The following is a 24479-nucleotide window of genomic DNA, read 5'->3' on the forward strand; positions in this document are numbered from 1 at the left end:
ATTAATTTGCCAATTTTTCCCTATCCATGTTTGAAAATCAAAATTGAAACACAATACATCTGATTGAAGTGAATTTTATCACACCCACATATGTCATGAAGTTAACTCCATCACCTTTTTGTCTAGATTCTATTTGCTGAAGAGATTTTTTTCCCAGAAAGATTGATATAATGATTGCGTCACTATTCTAAATGTTTTGTTGGCTATTCTGATGTTTTAACACAGTTTTCGGCTACCTAATAAGTTCTAGTTTTGCAATTTCTATACGTCTAATGAGGATGATGCTTGTGATAATTATTGGTACAATCTACGGCATCCACGTGATATAGATAAATACAGTTAGACCAAAAATTGGGCCGTTATCTACATGGTTTTCTAGCCGAAGGGGCTTCTTTTATAATAGATTTATTTTTCAAGTCTTCCGATTTTCTCTCGTGTGATGGTATAGTTTTAATAAGGTTTCGATTCCTTAGGTTATGGGTAAAAAAATTGTTCGTTTCTATTGTTTTACAATACTAAAGAACTAATTGAGTGTGTATCTGTTAAATGTGTTCAATGTCGTATTCATCCATTTTCAGTTTTTGACGGTGAAGGCGAATCGGATTTGTTTTTGTATGATTTTTATTTGAAATTTAAGCCCCAAATGCAATACAACGGAACGGCGACGGAAACGGCAAATTTGACAGAATATATATGGGCTAACTGTCAAATTTTCTGTTTCCGTCGCCGTTCCGTTGTATTGCGTTTGGGGCTTTAATCTTGAAAGAGATTTTTGGTGGCCTTTTGGCTTATAAGCTGAATATAAACGTGAAATGACTTCAAAAATGATCACATTGAGGGGCATATACAGGGTGCATGACGATTTTTTGCAGTAAATTTCAAAACGGGTATTTTTTTTAAATTGCATAACAAGATTCAGACATATCTGGCAGCAATGGATATTTTTGCAGTAAGTTTCAGATAGATTTTTTCTATGATTGCAGAAAAAGATTAACATTAAAAAATTTGCTAAATTTTTAAGTTACTGCAAAAATTCGTCACGCACCCTGTACTTCAAATTTCTTCAAAATTGCTCTTAATACGGAGCAATACAGAAGGGTACAGGAAAACTTGTTCAGAAGTTTTAATCCCATGTAGTTTCAAAAGTGGTCTCACATCTCAGGAAATAGGTTGTTTTGAAAAGTGCGGGTTTATTCTCCTTGCAACGATTCCACAAGTGTCGGATCTTTGTAAAGGGCCCATTCACAAATTACATAATGCTTTAGGGGGTGGGAGGGTGTCTGTGCGAGCGTTACGGCCCATACAAATTTCAGAAGCCTTCCATACGAAGCATGTTACGAGGGGGTGAGTGGGGATTGAAAATATTTTAGCGTTATGTAATTTGTGATTGAAACCAAACACAATAGAGCTTGCTGACATTTAGTCATCTTTCTCTTGCACGCGCACAGAAAGAATGGGTTTTGTTTTCATCGGGAAACGCTTCCGAAGCGTTTCTCGATGAAAACAAATCCTATCATTCCCATGCGCTTGAAAGAGAAGGATGAGTAAACGTCAGCAAGCTCTATATTAGTGGGCACGAAATCCATGATTCCATCAACTGCCAGATTAAAAAACCTTATGATACCAGAAGGAATGTTTGGATCAGTGTATCAAATATCTGCGCGATTTTTAATATAAATGTGCGTAATTTATTTAAGATGTGTATGCATAGCACATTGCATAACGAAAGGCGGTTTCGATGTTGAAGGTAATTTGGTTCAATGAAAAGATATTTTATGGTTGGGTAAGTTGGTGTTTTCTGAGGATTTTTGCCTTTCTTGTACAACAAAGTTGTACCGAAAGGCTATCATTTCACTCCGTAAACGAACTTTTGATAAGAGTTCCGGAAACCCACAGTGTTATATACCAATCGATTCAGCTCTATAGAATGCCACTGGTCTCGTCCTATTGCTAATTGCAAAAAATAGATAATATTAAAATAGTGATGAGACATTAACGATTGCACCATGACGTCATCGGACACCATACACTGAAAACCAAAACTACCCAAAAGTGGGTTGTTTGCACTCAAAACCGTGGTTTGGGCCAATAACCCAAATTTGAGTAAAATGACTTTTCTGGCACTAGGTAGTTTGCCTTTAATACCATGTAAACAATTTACCCAATGCTGAGTTTAATTTATCCAAATTGGACCTTGATCAACCCAAAATAGAGAATATTGGATTTACTCAAATTTGGGTTATTGGGCTGAGCAACCTCGGTGAGGTGTTTGCATCTTGCTCTAGTTTTGATAGCAATCATGGGAAAGAAAGGGAAAACTACCCAAATTTGGGTAAATTTTTTCTGCCATATTCTCAATAGTGCGTATATTGAACTCAAAGTTTGGGTTGATTTATCTGTCCGTGTATGAGGGCAATGTTTACATTTTTTTTACCCGTGTTTAAATGGGAGTGACTTCTCATGAGGGCAATGTTTACAATTTTTTTTATATGGAGATTTTGACTCGTGCAATGGTCAATAGTCACATAGAACAATAATGTGGTATAAAAATGCCTTGCATCTACACTCAAAAATATTCCAACGTTAAATGTACGTGAATCTGCACTTAGATTGGAAAATTATTTGTTTTCCTTTAGTTTATGTGCGTCAGATATAAATCGTAGCACACCATATACCATCTATGTAATATTTTAATGCAGTCTACCTAAATGTCATATTAATACTACGTGAACATGCACGCATCACAGCAGCTGTCAAAAGTACGTGATTTTCCTGTGTGAAAAAGTATAGTGAAACGGCAACATGACTGAACTAATTATCTTTGGATTCTTTAACCGTTCTCGATTTTTGGAAGGTTTTCGAGCGTAAGATAAAATCTACCAACTTGTTGAACTTTATTTAATGTAATTTTTGTTATTTCGTAATAGGTTTGCCGTGCAGAAATCCAATCCACCAGTAGTCGATAACGCAGCAGGCTTACCATTTTTCGTGACAAGAATCAATTACAGCAAGCGACAGAAGACATGTTACACTTGGGAGCGAGCTCCATCGCAAAGTAGGAAACAGATCCTGGGAGTAACGAATCAAGTCAGTCCCACAAATCTGCAGTCAACCAATCAAATCGACAGCTATATTCATTTCTGCCAAATCCACATCAACTACAGCTACGGTATTTAGCGACCCCTCACAAGATATTCTAAGCCCTGTCTGATCCGCATCAATACAATCAGCGGAGTTCAATCTTTGCCACTCAGATCAGATCAGGGCAACCTGCACCACCCACAGCCATGTATACTCTGCCAATTCGTTGTAAAACAATTTTTCAATAAATATGTTTGTAAATTCTTTTGTATATTTTCTTTTGCAAAACCACTATCGTGAATTTTCTGTATTTGGCACATATAAATCAACCATGTATCCTAAAGTATTTTACATCATATAGTGAAATAAAATACAATGAATTACATCTACGCAACAATCCATTATCCTTTATTTGGAAATATAGTTGATCGAAGGGACTTTCACGTAAAATGTATGTAATCATACCATGTACCATGAAATGAGTTGACGTTTGACATATTTTGCTTTATTGTAACATCCTGTAGCATTTACGTGAAAAGTGGTGTGGAAAAAATCCATGCATGTTTTCACACCTTACGATGATTATTTTTTGGGTGTATGAATATTATTGAAGTTTATCCGTGGCTTGCTCCCAAAGAGTTTCATCGTACACGCTAACCTGGAGCTACCCAGAATTATGTCAAAGTGACCCAAAATCAGCAAAACCGTGGTTACTCTAATTTGGGTTCGGGTACCTAAACTCAAATCTGGGTAACAGTACAAGCGAAAAAATCTGGGTATCCGGTACCCAGCTCTTTTCGCTCCAGAATATTGTTATTGTATAAAAATGTTAAAAAAATACAGTTTCCCCCACCGTATATCATTTGCCGGCTGTGCCGACAATACTCCGCCTTGATAAATTTAACCATTCTTACCTTATTTTTGCTGCATACAACGAAAAATTCCAACATTTTCTCCGGAATGCAACGTCGGCGCCATGTTGCTGTTTCCGAAAATGTTTAAGTCCCCATTTACCCAGATTTCGGGTTCGTCTGACTCAGATCCTTTTTGTTGACATACCCAGATTTTGACAACCGCTAATATCGAAAAAATCCGGGTAGAATCGACCCGGCCACTGGGTTGTTTCAGATTAGCGTGTACTATAAAGATGCTCGAGTTGCACGCATTTAGGCGTACACGGTTGTTTGTGAAAACCCATTAATGGGTGAAAAAACACCCATTATCTGTAGAAGTGTCTCTCCCCATTTAATGGGTAAACCCGATTTACCCATTAATGGGTAGAATCAGTTTATGTCACAAAATGGGTATTTATTCACCCATTGCAAGAAAGCAAAAATCTAACAAAATGGGTGAAAAAATACCCATTTTCGCGCCCAGATAATTTAGCATTTTTGATAAATAGTAAATTTATGGTATACTCATAATCATTAATCATAAGTTGGGAAAAATAAAAAAATTGCTTGTTTTTATTCATTTCTAATATGGTCCAATGCACCGAATGAACACATTGACGTTTGAGACGGGCGCTGTTTACTAAAAATGAACACTTGCATGAACTCGATGAATGAAAAAGTATTCATTCTAAGTAAACAGCGCACCGCTCAAACGTCAATGATGAACTCGGTGCATTGGACCATGGTTAAGGAAACAACAAATCTATTAAAATATTAATTCAGGTTCTAGCACCTCATCCTCCACCCGAACTTCCACATAGAGGATGACAAGCAACCACAAGATCATCCTTCCGGCTTGTATTGAGGTTGAGTTTGCTGTTACAAATCGTCAGGAATGTTTTCTCCGTAAACGCACATTAGCCATCAACTGGAAAAGGATTACCTTTTATGTTATTTAGATTAGAGAAATCAATTGGGGATAAAAATGCTTACCGTTCAGCTTTACGAATGACTCTGCGTTTTTTTAGTTCCTCCATTTTCCGATCTGGAAGGATAATTTAGACGTATTACAATACTTATCTATAATAAATATCATTGGCCTTACTTGTGTTGTTCCGAGAGTGTCCCGATGCAGATAGTTTTTAAGTTTTTATTAAAGTTTAAAGCAGAAACAAGCTGCTTTTTACACCAACGGTGTACTAGATACGCTTCGTTGTCAAACTATTTTTTCACCCATTAATGTGTAAAAATATAACCGTTTTATAAATATAAGGGGTTTCCTCTAATGGGTATTTTTTTACCCATCGCATGATTGTGAAATTCCCCCATTTTATGACAGATAGGTATGCTATTTGAAAATGGTTGATTTTTTACACATCAATGGGTTTTCACAAACAACCGTGTAAGTATGCTCTACGTGCAGTTGAATAGTACTATGAAATTGTCGGAAAGTCAAAATTCGAACATAGGAAATTCGAGAAACTTTTGGCAGCGCCATCTATCATCTATTAATGTAAACTTTCTATCATAACATTAGACGGTGTAACCGTTTTGCCTTTCTTGTACATCATCGAGGTGTAAGCGTAAAGGCTACAATAAATTTTATTGCCTTTTTGCGCGAGAAAGGCACCATCACCGCTAGGTGGATTAATCTGGTTTTTTTTTATAACAAAATCCCAAACAAAACAAATAAAAATAATGGCGTTTATGTGCATTGTGATCAGCGCGCAATAGTTTTTAAAAGTTATTTTTACTAAATTTGATATATTCGTACTTGATAAAACTAAATTGAATTAGTGTTTGACTTTCTGGGTAAGTATATTTATTATGAATATTTTCATTGGTTGACTAATTGCTATAAAAACTCAAAAAGGAACGAAGATGGAGCCGTCTGCTTCTTCTGGTCGTAAAGATGACTTTCTAAAAATGCCCAAAACGATCAAACCTGAGGACATGACCTCACGGGAATACTACCTGGACTCGTATGCCCATTTTAGTGCACACGAAGAGACTCTGAAGGACGAAGTGCGGACACGCACGTACCGCAATGCCATTTATCACAACAAGCATCTCTTTAAGGGCAAAACCGTTCTGGATGTAGGCTGCGGTATGGGACTTTTGTCACTATTCGCGGCCCGAGCCGGAGCAGCACGGGTCATCGCCATCGACTGTTCGAACATTATCGATCACGCGCGAAACATTGTAAATGCGAACCGGTTTGATCATGTGATCACGCTCATCCGATCGAAAGTTGAATCCATCGATCAACTGCCCGATGGAATTAAAGAAGTGGACATAATACTATCAGAATGGATGGGACACTGTCTGTTCCACGAAGCAATGCTGGATACAGTCATTTATGCGCGAAACAAATGGCTCAAACGTGATGGTGGAATGATGTTCCCTGATCGCTGCACTATGTTTGTGGCTGGTATCGAGGAACGCCAGTGCAAGGACGAACGTATCAACTGGTGGGAAGATGTGTACGGGTTCAACATGAGTGCCATCCGCAAGGACGCTATCACCGAACCGCTGGTGGATGTGATCGATCCTCGCCAAATTGTGACCAGTTCTTACCTGATCAAAGAGATCGACATGTACACGGTGGTCCGCCAGGACCTAGATTTTAAATCGCCCTTTCATTTGATTGCCAAGCGGAACGACTTTGTTCAAGCGCTGCTAACGTACTTCAATGTAGAATTTACCAAGTGCCAGCAGCGCTTGGGCTTCAGCACATCGCCGGAGTCGCCGCACACTCACTGGAAGCAAACGATATTCTTCCTGGACGAGTACTTAACCGTGAAGAAAGGAGAGGAGATTTGTGGAACATTTGCGATGAAGGCCGCCGGGAGCAAGAAGAATATGAACAAGGAGTTGGAGTTTACGATTGATGTGAGTTTTGAAGGAGCTCTGGCGCAGGTGAAAGAGAGCAATCTCTACTTGATGCGCTAGTGGGGGCCTTGCGATTGACGAGAGCTGAACGATGCATTGGATCTGAGATTTGAACATCGAGTTCTTTGGAGATACACGGTGAGAAATAATACGTAGGAAATTATTAAGGAAAAGTACAGTGATACAATGGTTGTTTGAAAAAGGCAGGTTTTCAAAAGATAATTTAAATTCTTACTCTTGCTAAACGTTTGAAGATATCAATCATAGAATTTCATGACAAATGAATCAAAGTTTGCTGAAAAATATACTGTCGCACATCCTAGATCTAGCCATAAGATCGTCACTCTGCACAACCAACAATAGACTTATTTTTCTGCAATCTTTGTATACTTTTGTTTTAATAACAATAAAAATAATTTCATTTCTTTTAGCTTTTCTCGTACACGTATTTCTAATGTAACACTTGCATTTTTTGTCGATTTTTAGGTAAGCTTAAGAATTGTCTCCAGTTCTTCAAGCTCACTATAAGTGAAGTAAGAATGTTTGCTCTAAAAAAACCCGAAACAAACTAATAAGTTTTTTAATAATATTGAGCAAAGTGACCGCATAGGGTCAGTAGGGGCAATATGAACATACGGTGCAATATAAGCCACCCTCAATTTGAGCTTATTGACAAGTTTTATCATGTAAAAGTTGAATGATCTTTAAAAGAATGCTTCACATATCCCTCAACGTGAAAACCGCATTAAAATTCAATTCAAACAATAAAATACACTTGAAAATGTAAATATTCGCTACATTGGCAGAATTATTATTAGATTTGAAGTTAATAAATAAGGTTTTGACACAAAATTGATTAAAATACAGGTCAAAAATGGATCTCAATCGAAAGATCTATTATAATTGAATATGTTTGTACTGATAAAAATCTGAATCTGTCATAAAACTTGTTTTTTTTTAAACCACACGCTATGGGGCAATATAGAGATACCTGCAAGGATGTTATCGATCATTTAGTAATTTGCGCTCGATCATTTAGTAGTTTGTCAATAATTCATTCCAGAAGCTTTATTTCAAAATATGTTGTATGGTGGACTTCTAGTGCGAAGGTTTTTCTGCAACTCTGTTTGAATTCCACTACCGTGCACGCACCCAACTTTGCGCAGCTCCTAACTTTGCGCATTTTGCGGTTATTTTTGTAATATAATGCGTTTAAATTGAATTTCTAAATATAATTATAACTTGTCAGCACAATATACATGTTATCATAACAGTGCATGCATTTTTTCGCTGTTAAATGACACATTTTTTATTTTAATAGTCGAAACTTGTACTGAAAACAGTGAAAATGACCAAAATGGCGTGTTCTTAGCACAAATGACAAGTGACGGTTTACCCGAAAAACTGAATTTTTTGTAAATTTTTACATTCGCTGACAACTGATTACACATGGACCCAATAATTATAATATTGTTGAAGCCATCTCATGATAATTTGGTTAGTTATTTACATTTTTCTTTGAAATATATGATGCGCAATGTTAGGAACAATTTTTCAATACAGTGTACCTAATTTTGCGCACAACTCGTATTTCTTCGATATTTTCAACATTTATGATATATCTCGTCAGAATAGGGTTTACGCAAAAAAGAACTTTTGTTAGCTGTGGCCAATGTACATAAATGAGGCTGTACATACACCAACAGACGTGAAAACATACTAAGTATGTCGAATCATAAGAAAATAATGCCGGGCATCCTCATATTCTCAAATATGCTCAAATATGCTTACAAATTGAATGAACATCAATTGTAATAGTAGTATAAGCTGAAAAAATAAAATTTGGATGAAAAATAGTATGATAGACGCTTGCATCGTGTTAGAAATTTTCCAAATTATGTGCGCAAAGTTAGGCATATAATAAGGGGTCTGCTTTGAAGTTCAATTTACTATTTATTTCAAATTTTTGTACCAAATTTAGTTCTCAAACAATAATATGATAATAATACTACAGCATGGAACTATTTGAGGTAGATAGCTACTTTCTGTAAGTTGTACGAGTTGATTCAATTTTGCATTTCCTTAACTGCGCAAAGTATGGTGCGTTCACGGTAGTAACGGAGCTAAAACTATAGTTTCAGTAACTTAGACTAAATGATAACAAAATTCCAAACATTTAGTTTAGGTTATTGCAACAAGCGCTATAACTCCGTTATTAGGGTAAAGTGCCCAATAGTGGACCCCCAACCAATAGCGCACCCTTCAGTCATTTTTTTTATTAATACAACACAATGAAAACATTTTGCTATAAAATTCCATCGGGAGAACCTACCTTACAGTCCTATGATTTGATTACATGCATTGAAAATGCTATGGAAAGTAAAATTAGTTGATTTTTTACAATTCTATAAAAAATAAACACGAGAGTGTTCATTATAGGAATATTTTGGGGGGTCCATAATAGGGAAGAAGAACGTCCCGAAACGAAACATGAAAATCAAATGAAGTGTCAACTTATAGGGAAGCAATTTCCTATTATAGACCCCCAGGGGGTCTACTATAGGGCAAATTTAGTCCAACTTTACAATGTTAATTTCAAAGAATAACGTCGAGTATTTGAGTGTTTTATGTATGTATGTATCGTGAAGAGGAGATGCAGAGCTTGATATTAGATACCACGCAAAATTAATATTTTGAAAATTTCCACTCCTTATGCCAGGAAAAGCAAAATTTCGCTACTAGGGGGTCCACTATTGGGCATTTTACCCTAGTTGAATTCTAACAACAAACCATTAGGCAGAGTTGTATAAAAACCTTCGTACTAGAAGTCCACCATACAACACATTTTGAAATTCGGCTTCTGGAATGAGTTATTGACAAACTACTAAATAAACGAACGCAAATTATTAAATGATCGATAACATCCTTGGATACCTGCACAGAGCAAGATATTAGGCCCTCATATGCGAATAAACTCGGATTGATCGTCTTGGGTCAATTTCGGGTGCCAGATGAGCAATGGTAACCGACCATGCTTGGAGATTTTTGGAGAAATTATTAGATCAGTGTTTCCCAACCGGTGGTCCGCGACCCCCTGGGGGACCGCGAGACCATACCAAGAGGGCCGTGAAACATATGCAAAGAATTAAAACTTTTTATGGTCTACTACAACCGAAAACGACGATATCATGGTTATGGATCCTGTAAGCCTCCGGTACACTATGGTCCATGGGGCCGCCCCATGCAAACAGGCGGACAAAAATATTTTCTCCCTTTTTTCGGGCTTATAAAATGTTGTTGGTGTTGTCATAACACGGAAATGTTGTTAAGCACCAATATCAATCAATTCTTTGTATTTTGATTTTAAAATATTTTTCCTTCATGATATTACGATTTCCCTTAGTATGATATGAAAGCTCTTCTTTTAATTATCTTTAAAATTCTATATAAAAAATCCTTAGTATCGTACCAGAAAAAAAAACCTATCAAAAACTTGGTATGAAGTGAAGCAAGATTGTGAAGAGAAAAATCGCGGTTTTTATCTTTTCTCAACTTTTATAACTAATATCTCAAAAACTATAACTCTTAGGGACCTGGATTTTTGGGGTTTTCTTAACTTGTGTATCTACTTTCGAAAAATAGTGAAAAAATGAAGCAGCAATGTTGCCATCGAATTTAATCTATACCGTAGTTTTCTGGAGCTAAATGCGTAACTCATGAACAGGCAACATTGCTGCTTGTGGCGCGAAAGATAGCACACACAAATTCAGGCTACTATATTGCACTGCACGTTTCAGTGATGCCCTCAAAGAAGTTTAACGATCATGACTAAATAGGCTGACCAGATCATTTCGGTGGAAAAACGGGATAAACGCACTTGCAAAACGGGACATGTCAAAAACCACAAAATTCAAGAGCTGTGGAAATTTCAAAAGTCATGGGCCTAATTTTCATTTTCCGTGTAAATTTTAGAGTGAATTTTTCACCACCATAACTTTCTACTAAGTATACCTTAACTAACATTCTAAGCATTAAGTCAGTTGTGGAAAATTACTGCCCAGCAAATATTTCACTGTTCAAAGAGGCGCGGACAAAAAACATGAAGGAACAAAAAATTACGCATTTTTCTATATTAAAAGAAAAATGTTATTTTGAAAACTTATTTTAATTCACTCTTAAGCATGCATTAAGGTCAAAGGACTGACCAACATTGAAAACTTTTCCAATCCTCAACAATTGAAGCTAACAAAAAAATAGTAAAAGTATCCTTTCTGGTTTACAGTTCGGAAAACGTGTCACGGGAGTTAATCCCTCATGCATTCTTCAAGGGAGAGTTTCAAGTTTCGAGGGAGAGTTTCGTTTTCCTAGCCCAAATCCCCTAAATCCGCCCTTTAAAAATGCATGGAGAACCAAATCCCGTGACACGTTTTCCGAAATGTAAACCAGCCTTTAATGCAAGTGTGGGCATTAGAAAGATAAAAAATAAAGAAAAAAAATATCAAAATACAAATGCGAAAAGAGTAATAGGGTGGGATTATTGATTTCCCGTGCCAAAACACTTTTCCATGAATAAAAGTGCTGAGGACAAATCTGCGGATAAGAATAACAAAAATCTCGACAAGGAAGAAACATTAATAAGAAATAATTTTGATTATTTCTATGAATATGTTCGGCGCATGTGAATAAATATCAAATCTAATCAATTCACAGTCCTTTTTGATCGAAATTGATTTAAATGATGCATCACATCTTTGGTAATCTTGTCCATTAATTATGTTCTCATGTGCTTCCAAAAAGGGCCACACATATGGAAGCTCCTGATCTGTAAACTATTTTTCACTCGGTTTAAAGCTGAATGATTTTAATTACTGTGGAAGTACTAAATGAACCCTGCTGCGAGGCGGCAATGTCCCAGAAGGGGATGTAATGCAAATAAAGAAGAAAAAGCAGATTTGAAAAAAATTTAAGATGTGAGATGTAAAGATGTAAAAAAATCGAAAAAGAACTTAATCTGGAAATTATAATGTCTGCCTCTTTATTCAATTGAGGATGAAGGGTGACCTGATTCTCAGGATATACTTCCCTACCAAGTTACTGGTTCCGTTGACTAATGAAATTGGCCAAATTTTAATGCCTTTTGAAGCTCTTTGGAAGAATTAATGAAAAAAACGGGACAAATTGACGATTTTTTTTATTACGACGGTACAGCACAATAAGGTCTAAAACACGGGACTGTCCCGTTAAATACGGTACGTATGATCAGCCTATGATTAAATATTCGCAACCTGTATTTAAATCGATGACTTATTATTGGAACGATTAATTTAGATGCGGTTTTCGCTTAGTGAAAGCTGTTAAGTATTCCTTTTAGCTATGTAGGTTTTCTTTTAAACTGCGCTTAATTAGAAAGCGCCACATTCAGTATAATGAAAAAATAAATTTCTCCATACTAATTTGCATGCAAACCTGAAACGGCTTGTGCTAAATCAGTTTTAATCCAAATGAGCTCAAATTTTCGGAGGACACTCAGAACGTGATACAGAATCCGATGAGGGGTGTGGAGCAAAATCGGTTTTTTTGATCCACCCTATTATACATACCTATCCGATTTTCAACACATCTCCAGATGAAGACGAAAGGGAGAAACAGATTGGAAATTGATACCTATTTGATATTAACTTTATCAGACACGCAACCTTGCAACTCGTTATAACAAATACAACTACAAAAGGCACTATGGAAGAATTACTGCTGGAAAATTTTCTATTGGAATGACAATAATTATTTCACAGATTTTTTGTATTTTTTTCCATTGTTCAACTGTCAAAATCACCAAAAATCAGTAACATTATTTACCGAACAGTTCTGCTGTTGAGATTTCGATAAAATTTTACCGAATTCGGCGATTTATTTTAAGTGTGATACTTAAAAATGTATATTTGTTATTGATTTCAGCATAACATATTAAGGGGGCCATGGGCCACTGGACTGATCGTCAAGGTGGTCGCGGTACAGAAAAGGTTGGGAATCACTGAACTAGATCATCATATCACAAACAAGCGTTCCATCTCTCCCATGCCTACCGTTGGCGATTTTTACAAATATGCGGTGATAGGTAGTACACTAAGTATTTACGTAAAGGCTATTTATATGATCACTCCAATGACGGATTTTCAATAGAAGGCTTGGCGATCCATAGTCTTATATATCAATCAACTCAGCTCTATGAACAAATGTCTGTCCGTATGTATTGTTACATTTTGACGAAGGGAAACGTCTTTGTTTTCCATTTATAATATTCCATATTATAATCCTACATATTTTTAAAAGAGCTAGGTGTGAAAACCCAATCCATTTAGTTGGACGTTAAAAAAAATAAGGGGGTTGGAAGCAGAGAGGTGTCGTATTACGTTTAGATAAAAGGCAAGTGAATTGAACAAGTCGCATGGATTGCATGTCTAAACATCTTTATTTAATTACCTTGAGTGAAAAGACAACTTTTGTCAAATCTATTGAATTCAACTGAGTTGATAAGTTCACTTGCTCTGTCAAAACGTAGCATAAGTGACAATTTGCTTAAATTTAATTTGATTATAAAGAAAAAAAAAATTGTTTCAGAGCGGTTGTATATTTATATTGTTGATAAGTAATTTATTGTAGAGATTTTTTAAGAGAAATGCAGAAGAAATTATATGTTTTTGGTAAAAATATTTTCATTTGGTAGCCCTGGCGCTGGTAGCGATTTCAACAAAAAATCATCGTAATTCGCAACTGGTAAAGCTGGTAGATCACTTTTGAGTAGAGGCCTGAATAAGAGAAACGCGGATAGAAAATACGATTCTGCCGACACTGCAGTCAATCTTCTTCATCAAATACCAACACATGAAAAGAATGAAATGGTTTACGTAGATAAAATCTTACAATCCGCTATTTAATGTGTCCACATCACATAACAATGGAATCCAATAAACAAAGCAATTTTATTTCATCATCTATAAATTACTTTCATATTTTTTTGCAAACTAATGTTAAATTCATTAAAATTTGTTTATTAAAAAATGGTATAAAATCGAATTTAGCCGTTTCCAGTATTTGAGCCAACATATTGGCTGCTTGACAGGTCTCCTGCTCGATTGGCTGCTGTTTTTGACGGTTCAATTGGCGGCACATACCTATCCGCGTTTCTCTTATTCAGGCCTCTACAAATACCAACACATGAAAAGAATGAAGTAGTTTATGTTGATAAAATCTCACAATCCGCTATTTAATGTATCCACATCACATAACAATGGAATCCAATAAACAAAGCAATTTTACTGCATCATCTATAAATGACTTTCATATTTTTTGCAAACTAATGTTAAATTCATTAAAATTTGTTCATTTAAAAATGGCATAAAATCGAATATAGCCGTTTCCAATATTTGAGCCATCATATTGACTGCTTAACAGGTTTTCTGCTCGATTGGCTGCTTTTTTTGACAGTTAGATTGGCGGCACATACCTATCCGCGTTTCTCTTATTCAGGCCTCTACAAATACCAACACATGAAAAGAATGAAATGGTTTACGTAGATAAAATCTTACAATCCGCTATTTAATGTGTCCACATCACATAACAATGGAATCCAATAAACAAAGCAATTTTATTTCATCATCTATAAATTACTTTCATATTTTTTTGCAAACTAATGTTAAATTCATTAAAATTTGTTTATTAAAAAATGGTATAAAATCGAATTTAGCCGTTTCCAGTATTTGAGCCAACATATTGGCTGCTTGACAGGTCTCCTGCTCGATTGGCTGCTGTTTTTTGACGGTTCAATTGGCGGCACATACCTATCCGCGTTTCTCTTATTCAGGCCTCTACTTTTGAGTAGTGTTTTACGGTGTAAGATCAATGAGAATAGATAGAAGGTGAGGAAGAAGACCAAATGCAACTGTATTAGTGGATGATGCAAGGATGTTAACGATCGTTCAGTAATTTGCGTTCGATCATTTAGTAGTTTGTCAATAACACATTCCAGAAGCTGAATTTCAAAACATGTTGTATGGTGGACTTCTAGTGCGAAGGTTTCTCTACAACTCTGCCTAATGGTTCGTTGTTTGAATTACACTAGTAACGGAGTTATAGCTATAGTTTCAGTAACTTAGACTAAATGATAACAAAATTTCAATCATTTAGTTTGAGTTACTGCAACTAGCGCTCTAACTCCGTTAATAGTTGAATTCTAATAACGAACCACTAGGCAAAGTTGTAGAAAAACCTTCGCACTAGAAGTCCACCACGCAATCTATTTTGAAATTCAGTCTCTGGAATGTGTTATTGACAAACTACTAAATGATCGAACGTAAATTACAGAATGATCGTTAACATCCTTGGATGATAGAAAATGTGTGACGTACATATTTGCACGGCTTCTTATGGGAGCTCGTTCGAATGTAGTAGTGAAAGCTTTTTCGCCATACACAAAAGGCACGCAATGATACCTCTGGGCAGTTTGATGACGGTATAGGCGACAAACCCGTAAATGCTGATAATCTTCCGGTAGCTCCGAAAATGTCCCGTCCATCAACATCGTTTTTGAATCGTTCAAGTGTGGAACATGAGGATTTCTTTGATCAGCTCGATGACGATTAAGTTGCCGGCGATTCTCTTCCGGATGATACTGTAAGTATCGCTAGTGATGATTAGCATTGATTCGGAAGGAAGCTGTATTGCCGAGAAGCGTAGAGGAAAACGTAAACGAACCAAAAAGAAACAACGCAAGGCCGTTGTGGCCAAGAAACGTCGAATTTCCCATCCTCCGAAGCTTGTTGTCTGTAACTGCCATCAAAATTGTTCAAACAACGTGTCAATGGAAGATCGCAAAATTGTTCATGCCACATTCTGGAAGCTTAATATCTCAGGCCGGGCAGTTTTTTTGCGACAGGGTGATCCGGATATCCATAAAAAAGCAAAAACCGTCATGACCTCATGGAACCTCGTATATTACATTCATATCATTTTTCTCTCGTGATAGCTGACAAAGAAGTTGTTCGAGTTTACCGAAAATTCTCCCTGAACACCTTAGGCCATAGCCTAAGCGAAAATGGCGGGTATGAAGTTTTTGATTTTGTAAAGTTTTCTTCTAATATTTCGTGTTTGCAGAAATATGGTTTATCTACTGGTTATTTAAATCTGACTCAGACAACGCATCACCACGTATCACGCAAACCTAAAATGCGTGGAAAATACCAGCGAAGCGCTGAGCGTAAGAAAGCTGTAAAAACTCACATTCTCATATACAACCCCACAATTTCCCACTATCGGCGCGAACATGCCTCAATTAGACTTTATTTGCCCACAGACATAAACCGGAAGCGTATGCTCGACGAGTACCAAGCGACGCACCCCAATTTGAAAGTAAGCGAAACTTTCTTCGGTAGAGTAGTTAAGGAGCTGAATATATCCATTGTTAAACTCGGACATGAGCAATGTGAAACATACGAGGCGGCTAAACTGCACCAAGAACTTTTGGGACACGAGAATGAAGATGCAAGCCAAGGATGCTCTGTTTGTAAAGAGCATAAGCGTACTCCAGACCAAGATTTTTTTATGTATACAGGTTATCCGACTTGTCAATATTCCCAACTCAGCCATCTTGGATTTTTGTATGGAATTTATGCTCGTTTGTTTACGTTTTGCACTGAAAATGTATGTTTCCCCCCCGCGCTGGTTATTCCCATCTACTGACAAAGTCGGATAACCTGTACATAAAAAAATCTTGCTCCAGACATTGCTCGTGTTGCGTATCAAGTGCATGGTGGGGAAGTTGAACTCGACGAAATAGTGTTTTCTGTTGATTTACAGAAGGTGTTTCATTTTCACGAAAAAAGAGTAATTCTACTAACATCATTTATTACCTACAACAGGTAATCCAACTGCCTCGTCTAGATGGCTTCAAAACTATCGTGTTTTCACAAAGGCTTTTGGCATTTAATGTTTCTGTTTCTCTATTTGATACTGATGGTTAATTCTCCATCAGTTCAGGTGGAGGAAATAGTTCTAAAATTGTTCGAGTCTGGCTATAACTTCATGGCGGCAGATCCATTTCATGCTGCCGTTGAAAAAGCTATGCGTCAATCTCCGCCAATTACTTTCCCGGATTCACTGAAGCTGTTTTAAGAGCGAAGTCAAAAGTCGATGTATTGGACGTAGTGGTAACTAGTTTCATCCAGACTACGATGAACGTCAGCCAATACACCCTAAACAAATATAAGAAACGCCCGTACATCGATAAGATCAAGCGGATCATTGTACAAAAGGTAAGTTTTGAATTACACTATAGCAACTCTGTTGTTGACAAAGGCGAAACTCAATGTTATTTTTTGGTCTCAAAAAAGCAGCAGCGTCAGCTCAGCGCAGAAGGATTTAAATTGGAAAACTCTCTGAATATCCAAAAGAACCCTGTTGGGTTAGATTCTGCTCGTAAGGATACACTTCTGGGTGTGATTTCACCTCTAATCCGTGATGAGCAGAAGGTAAAGCTTGCCTGTTAAGACAGAACAAGTGTATAACACTTTTGTTCAATACTTTTTTAAAATACATTTGAATTACCAACAATTGCTTTATTTGCTTGTATACGATTGCACAACTCATTAAAGTCATAACACAAAACTGCGTAGGCGATAATATCCGATGGTTTTAATCAATTTCATAAAAAATAGCTTATGGAACTGATATGCGGGTGCTTTTAATATGGGACGCTCATGATTTGGTATTTTTTTTCATACATGGACATTAGGGTGGCTCAAAAAACAGTTTTACAAATTTTTTGATGGGCCGCCCTCTTATTCGGTTCTATTTGATGCCCTGATGCTCTGGACAAAATTTCAGCCAAATCGGCCAACGTTTGGGCGGTGCTAAACTTGTTGGGAGTTTATATGGAAAAATGTATGCAGAAACATCCAAAAACAGTGATTTGCAGTTGAACGGCACAATTTACGATCAAGAACCATGATACTCATTCAGTTCTTGTAGAATTAAATACAGAATGTTATGCTGAAAACCACGAGAAGATTAGAGTTTATTAGGCAAAGATATTAGCATTTTACTGGAGTGTTGTAGGGGTGAATTTATTTCTTTTCAAAGGTAAAAGAAACGAAATTTGCTCAAACCCCACTTCAGAGAAATGCTAATAACTTAGTCGGGCAAACTTAAATCTTCTCGCGGTTTTCTGCATAACATTCTGTATTAAATACTTCAAGATCTGAATGAGTATCAAAGTTCTTAATCGTAAGTTGTGCCGTCCAACTGCAATTCACTGTTTTTGGATATTTCTGCATACATTTTTGCATATAAACTTCCAACGAGTTTAGCACGGCCCAAACGTTGACCGATTTGGCTGAAATTTTGTCCAGAGCATCAAGGCATCAAATAGAACCGAATAAGAGGGCGGCTCATAAAAAAATTTAAAAAAAGTTTTTCCCATACTAATTTGAGCCACCCTAATGGACATAAAAACCGTAATTTCTAATGTGTGATTTATGGAAGTACTTAAAAAAAAATAATACGATTCCTGAGGTTAACTCAAAATTGACAAAAAGTCATATATATATATATATATATATATATATATATATATATGGGACTGTTATGCGAGTGGGGGCAGTTTAGATGTTAGATGAGAACCAACAAAAAAGAACTGTTGTATTGTAATATAGAAAAGTTGCTGAGAAGGTATTCAGTATCATTCTTACGGTGCTCATCTTGCCCGTCCTACCCTGTACAAGCTTAGACTCTTCCTTGATCGAAAGGTTAAAAAAAAAAAAAATGAAAATCCTCCGAGAAATTACTGAGATATCAACGTTCGAAGTCCAACATAATTTCGTGACGGTTTCCCATTTTCGCAATCGCAAAGTGTATACATAAAAAAAATCTCACTAGCTGAACCGAGAAAGTGTATATCATGGTATTTAGTGGTAGGGGGAATGACGGCTTTGGCAGGTTCTGTTCTATTATTGGCAGGGGGGTTTTTTAGGTCTGACTATGATCAAATTTGGCCTAAACATTCTTTGCATATCAAAGAACATTGTGGTCAAATTTCATAAAATTTTGTAGAAAAAAACCCCCCTGCCAATAATAGAACAAAACCTGCCAAAGCCGTCTTCCCCCCTATTTATTTTAAATTTGGAAGAAAATAACATGCAATAATAATAAATAAGAAGATGAATTTCTAAAAATTCTAAAAAATTTCTCTGGATTATCATTTTCACGAAATAAAATATTTTCGTCTGATTATAACCACAAAATTTTGGGTAGTTTTTCGTCGGACGTATTTTATTTCCAATTGTATATAAAAAATGACACTATACTATAGTGTAATTGCAGCTTTAAAGTACCTACGCGGCGTTTTTTTTTAGTTTGCCGGATTTTCCTTATGTGTACGGAATAAGAGCACAGCACGGTAATTGAGATGTTTGAGTTTGATTCACTTATGAACCACCTTGAACGAAAAGAATGTGCAATGGGAATGTGCAAACACATTTAACTTACTTGTTTCGATGGAGAATTTAAACACCGTTCAACCTTTGCTAAATCCATTTAACTGCAGAACAATCACTAAGTTTGAAATCTCTTAACTGAACCTAATATTTAATTTTATTTGAAGTGTTTGATAGATAGGTAGCCGAATTAAATTAACCCTTAAATGCGCAATGTTGTTTTAAAACAACAAACCGAAAATACGTTTAATGGTAATAATTTCAATGGTTTTAAAAATATTTCCGACAATTTCTAAAAAAATCGCCTTGCGCCTTTAAAAGTTAACTCGGTTGACCCATTATAGCTTGAACCGTTGAAATGCGCCTTCTGTTATGCAAAATGCATTTGTTTTACACACAGGTCTCATCTCTTTCAAAATTGAACCGTTTGCAACTCATATGGAATACAAGAACACTCTAACCCTTCTCTACTCAGCGAATGAGGTAAATTGTATTACCGTCCCTTTTCTAAATTTGATTAATTCTTATGGATCAATCTATAAGCAAAAACTGCCTCTATGGAACAGATCGATGTGCCGTATATGCATACATGTTCCGTCAAAATCACATGAATAGAAATATGCGCATACAGTGCCGCCTTTGTTAATGCGGTGAGTGCGAAATGAGATACCTTGATTGATCCATTCAGATTTTTTAGTTGTCGCACATTTTAACGAAAGTTGGGATAAAAAATATAAAATAGAATTTCACTCAGCCGCTGATTTAGATGAAAATTGGAATGGACTCGATCTTGAATTAAAATATACTATATCTCAATAAAATGCTGATAGCATGATTCCTTAATATAATAATCTTAATATATACTCAGTAAAAAGGTGCAAAAATAGTTAAATCAACTTGTTTGATTGTTGGTAAAAATAGGAATCATTATAGAATCATATTTTTAGAGCAATACATTTATGAATAGCATTCAAAATCTTTTGAGCGTGTACGTTAGCTTCATGCCTAGATGTATGCAACAAGTTACCATTCGCCCTCTTCGCCATAAAACGAACGTGTTCTACTTTATCGACAATATATTTTTCCGAGACTCGTTCCTTTCACAGTACACTGCATTAAATGTGCCACACTTATTCCGTTTGAATAATAAAAAAAACACAATTTACTAAAAGTGTAGGATAATTCAAGAAGTAAACGAAATCCAACAGAAACCAACGAAAAGACACGAGTGATGAAATCAACTTGGAATGGGCAACGGGGGGAAATAGGAATCAACTTAAATAAAATAAACAAACTCAAAAAAATGTTTTTTCATCAAATTAAATTATATGATTTTTATTTTCGTTTTTTCCTAGCTTTATAAATTTTATATATAAAATTTGCAACATTCAAAGTATAATACACATAACAAATGATTTCTAGAGCTGTGTGTCTGTCTGTCTAACTTTCTGTGTGTTTCTCCATATTTCGCCTTAGCCTTTTCTCTTCGCTGCTGCTCGCGTTGTTGTTTTTTTTTTCTACACGTTTCTCGATTCACACCCATCTCAGTAAATGATCATCATCTAACTTATCATTCGAAAAATTAATTCTTGTTGCTGTGTGTGTCTCACTTTTTCTTAACATTTTTGCTTTACTGCTACACGGTATGATGAAAATTTGTTCCATTGCGATCGGACTCCCAGTCAACAGAGCCTCCTTGTCCGGCATTTAGTTTTAATTAGTTCTAAAAATCTAGTACTTTGCATGATTTACATGTTTTGATTTTGTTTTGTGTTTGTTTCCTGAAGTCATTTGTTCAGAAACATGGGAATTTTTTTTAAATGGTACTCGATTTCTGCATCCGTTCTGGAGGGTTGGTCACCGTCACTACCGGGAGTTTGGTTCATTGCACATTTGTTTTACACTGTTAGTTTGTAGTTTTAAATATTTATTCTACTTTTTTATCATTTTACACTTGGAAACTAAAGAAGATTGCATTTGTGTTTATTACTTTATGTCGCGTCAGGTTCATCCAAAATCCAAAGAGGGAACAGGCAGTCAAGAGTAAATAGTGGGGGCGCGCAGGTGTTCATGTGCGTTGGAATTTTGTAGCTTCAGGAGAAGCTCGATAGCACGAGAAGTAGCCGAATTCGGGGGGTTGGGTGCAATTATTGGCAGTGCGACAGAAGTACTAAATTGAAGAGGAGATCATTCAAGGTGAGTTAAATTTTGATTAAATTATTCAAAATAAAGTGTTTATTTCAATCATCTCACTCTCCTTTGATTATAGATTACTTTTTTATAAACAAAGACAAAGGTGGCAGTGTCATAGGGATTATATTGGTAGGCATCATGTTTGACTCCTTATAATCTAGTACTTCAACTCGCATGGTGTTTGAACTTTCTGCCAGTTAGCTCATCAAGCCCCATGGATCACATTAGGTAACACGTAAACAATATAAAAATCATATTAAAAAACTCAATTACCAAGCATATTTACACTTAATGGGAGAAAACCATAAAAAATTTCCGTTTCAAAAAACAGTTTTTGTTTGCATCAATAAACAATAAATTAATGAGATCAAGATTTTAAAGAAACTTCATTTATTCTCTTTCAAAATTCTTGTCGATTTTGTATATTTGTGTGAGTGTGTGTGTGTGTGTTTCGCTTTGAATGAGTGTGGTTTGTGTCTTGATATTTGCGGTATGATTCTGCTTCTTTCCTAGCTCTTTTTGATTTTCCGTTTTTCTTTTATATCACCTTGTCGTTTGGACAAACATTCTCTCCTTTCTTACAATTTATACAAGAACGAAGGCTTAAGTTTTAAAAGTATTCATAAAAAACACAAATCGATAGTAGTAAAACAGCACTTACGACACGGGAAGGGCAGTGAGTTGTTTTTTTCTTTGATAAAAATAGGTAATTCAACTTTAAAAATAAGAACATAAAATAGCGGTTTATCGTCTAACAATAGAGAAAGTAGGTTAACAAAAGAAAGCAAACCTCATTTATAACTGAAATACTTTTACTTAATTATAAAATATATATTTACACTTGATTACATAGCTGATTACATGTAACAGCTCACTAAAGTAAAAAATAACCTAAAACGTAGCCCTTAAGATCTAGTACAAAAAATTTACATGGAAATTTACATCCTCAGTAGTACAATTGCTGCGTTCTGCCCTTATGTTAACCCTTAAATAATAAAAACTAGATAAAAGAAAAAATATCTCGCTTCAGCCATTTACACGGATTACACGCTTACAAAAAACAATCACCAGCTACTGAGGTACTAGAGACTCGTCCACGTGAGCACTCTTGGGGACGGGGAGTCTGGGAGGAGCGAACCACTCCCACCAGATTTCTCATTTTGTTTGCTTTTCTCTTCAGTGGTCTAGTACTGCCAGCGCGAGGTTGTGACGGTTGTGTTGCAACACATGTGATAACTTTACTCGTAGGTTTATATGCATAACTGATTTTGATTTGTTTGTATTTGATTTGTACTTCTCTCTTGTTGTGTTCTCGGATTAGGCGAGCCGGTATTGAGCCGAATTAAAGTTCAACTGTTACCCCATAAAAATCCTCAATCATTTTAAAAACAAACAAAACAAAGCGGAAGGTGGTCCTTTTTCTATAGCTATTTCTGATTTTATCTTATTGTCTTTTCTTTTTTGCAATTTTAATTCTGTCCCCAGTACTTCCCTTTGTGCCCTTCCGGGGGATGATTCTAGTTCACGTTTTTTCTGTTTTGATCATGTTTTATAACTTAAATAAATTATAATTTACAGTGGGGTGAAAAATAACTTTATACAAACGTTACCGCCTATTATACAGAGAATGCTTAAATGAAGAAGAACGCTCGTTAAAATAAATATCGCAATAAAAACCAAAATAAAAGAAGATCTTTATGTACACGGAAATTGGAAAAGTAAAACTTTTGGGGAAGTAGTAGATTTTCTCATGATTCATCATCATTTTTACAGAAATAGACCGCGATGGGAAAGGACTGTTGCTCGAGCTCCGCGCGGGCAACAGCCGGAAACCGGACTAGTGTCATTGTGTTTGTGTGATTGCTCCATTATCGATCCAGAAACGACCGGGACAGCGAGGATGCCGCCACCGATCGCTTCTCGTACCTGTTCTATGTTCCCGTGCAATCAATTTCGATAATATCCTTCGGCACGTCAACAAACTGGTATACCAGCCGTTGTCCGTCGACCTTGGCCAAGATACCTCGCTGGTAGTAATACCGTAGGGCCCGACCCATCGTTTCGTAGTTCATGTCCGGCTTGTTCTTGTGCATTCCCCACAGTTTTGAGACGGCCTTGGAGTCGACCAGTTTGAAGACGCCTTTCTCCCTGTTGGTCCACTTGATAAACCTCGGGCAGTACTCGCGGTCCTGGAGCAGCTTCAGCAGGAACTCCCACAGGTAGGTGGTGGAGCCCTCCCGCGACTTGCGCTTGACACCCATCTCCAGTTTGGGCTTCTTGGGTTTCTTCAGCTTCCGTGGCGGAAATCCGTTCAGCTCCATTATGTACGACAAATCGTCCGGACAGCTGGACGACACGCTCTGCGAGTGGTGATGCAGTCCGTTCACCAGACCGTTGGCCATAGCACCGACCACGGATCCGTTCCCCACGTGCGCTCCCGGATGCTGGCCTGGGTGCGGATGGTGCGGATGCAGGTGATGTTGGCTCATGACGCTGAGGCCACCGTTGCCGGCACCGGCCGACAGGGGCTGCACCCGCTGCGAAGGCGCTGCCGAGGGGAAGTGCGACGTCGGATAACCGGCCGCCGCCGCGTTCATCGAGTGCAGGTAGTGATAGTTGTCGGTAACTGGAGAGATTGGGAAGAGAACGCAAACAAACGAGGATTGGTTATTTTATTTTTGTACTCAAGTGGCTGGAATGGGGGTTGGTAAAAGTGCATAATCGTGTTATCAGCTCATTGCGGGAGGCTCTCGGTTAGTGACATTGAACTTGTTTTCTTTTTATCGGAAATGCTATTTACGACCCACATGGGTAGGTCAAAGTACTCAAAGAGTATTAGTATCCGGTTTTTTAATTAGGTTATTCTGTTTTCGAAATTAGACCAAGATTTCGTCAATCAGAATTGTAGGAACATGTAAAAAATAGCGTCATGATT

The 24479-nt window shown here is 36.7% G+C and overlaps 2 protein-coding genes and 1 long non-coding RNA gene across 4 annotated transcripts in view; 1 reads left to right on the forward strand and 2 right to left on the reverse strand.

Moving 5' to 3' along the window:
* Positions 1–4767: 4767 nt before the first annotated feature.
* LOC134214412 (uncharacterized) lies at positions 4768–5197 on the reverse strand. Its single transcript, XR_009979776.1, has 3 exons — positions 5080–5197; positions 4968–5019; positions 4768–4902 (listed from the first exon to the last, which is right to left on the reverse strand). It is a non-coding gene; the product is annotated as an uncharacterized LOC134214412 (long non-coding RNA).
* A 432-nt stretch (positions 5198–5629) lies between these two features.
* Positions 5630–7302, forward strand: LOC134208683 (protein arginine N-methyltransferase 1-like). The gene is made up of 2 exons (XM_062684481.1): positions 5630–5786; positions 5848–7302. The coding sequence occupies exon 2, from the start codon at positions 5856–5858 to the stop codon at positions 6924–6926; it is 1071 nt and encodes a 356-aa protein (XP_062540465.1). The 5' UTR covers positions 5630–5786; positions 5848–5855; the 3' UTR covers positions 6927–7302.
* A 13353-nt stretch (positions 7303–20655) lies between these two features.
* Positions 20656–24479, reverse strand: part of LOC134208684 (ecdysone-induced protein 74EF-like) — a 151715-nt gene continuing 147891 nt past the window's right edge. For both annotated transcript variants that reach the window (XM_062684482.1, XM_062684483.1), the window contains one exon: positions 20656–24170. In XM_062684482.1, the coding sequence (XP_062540466.1) occupies positions 23476–24170 (695 nt within the window). In that variant the 3' untranslated portion in view covers positions 20656–23475. The remainder of the gene's footprint in view (positions 24171–24479) is intronic.

This window comes from Armigeres subalbatus, chromosome 2 (genome assembly GCF_024139115.2).
Source record: "Armigeres subalbatus isolate Guangzhou_Male chromosome 2, GZ_Asu_2, whole genome shotgun sequence".
Taxonomy (NCBI): domain Eukaryota; kingdom Metazoa; phylum Arthropoda; class Insecta; order Diptera; family Culicidae; genus Armigeres; species Armigeres subalbatus.

Coding starts and splice junctions, on each gene's coding strand:
- LOC134208683 (XM_062684481.1), top strand. CDS start 5,856: ATGGAGCCGTCTGCTTCTTCTGGTCGTAAAGATGACTTTCTAAAAATG.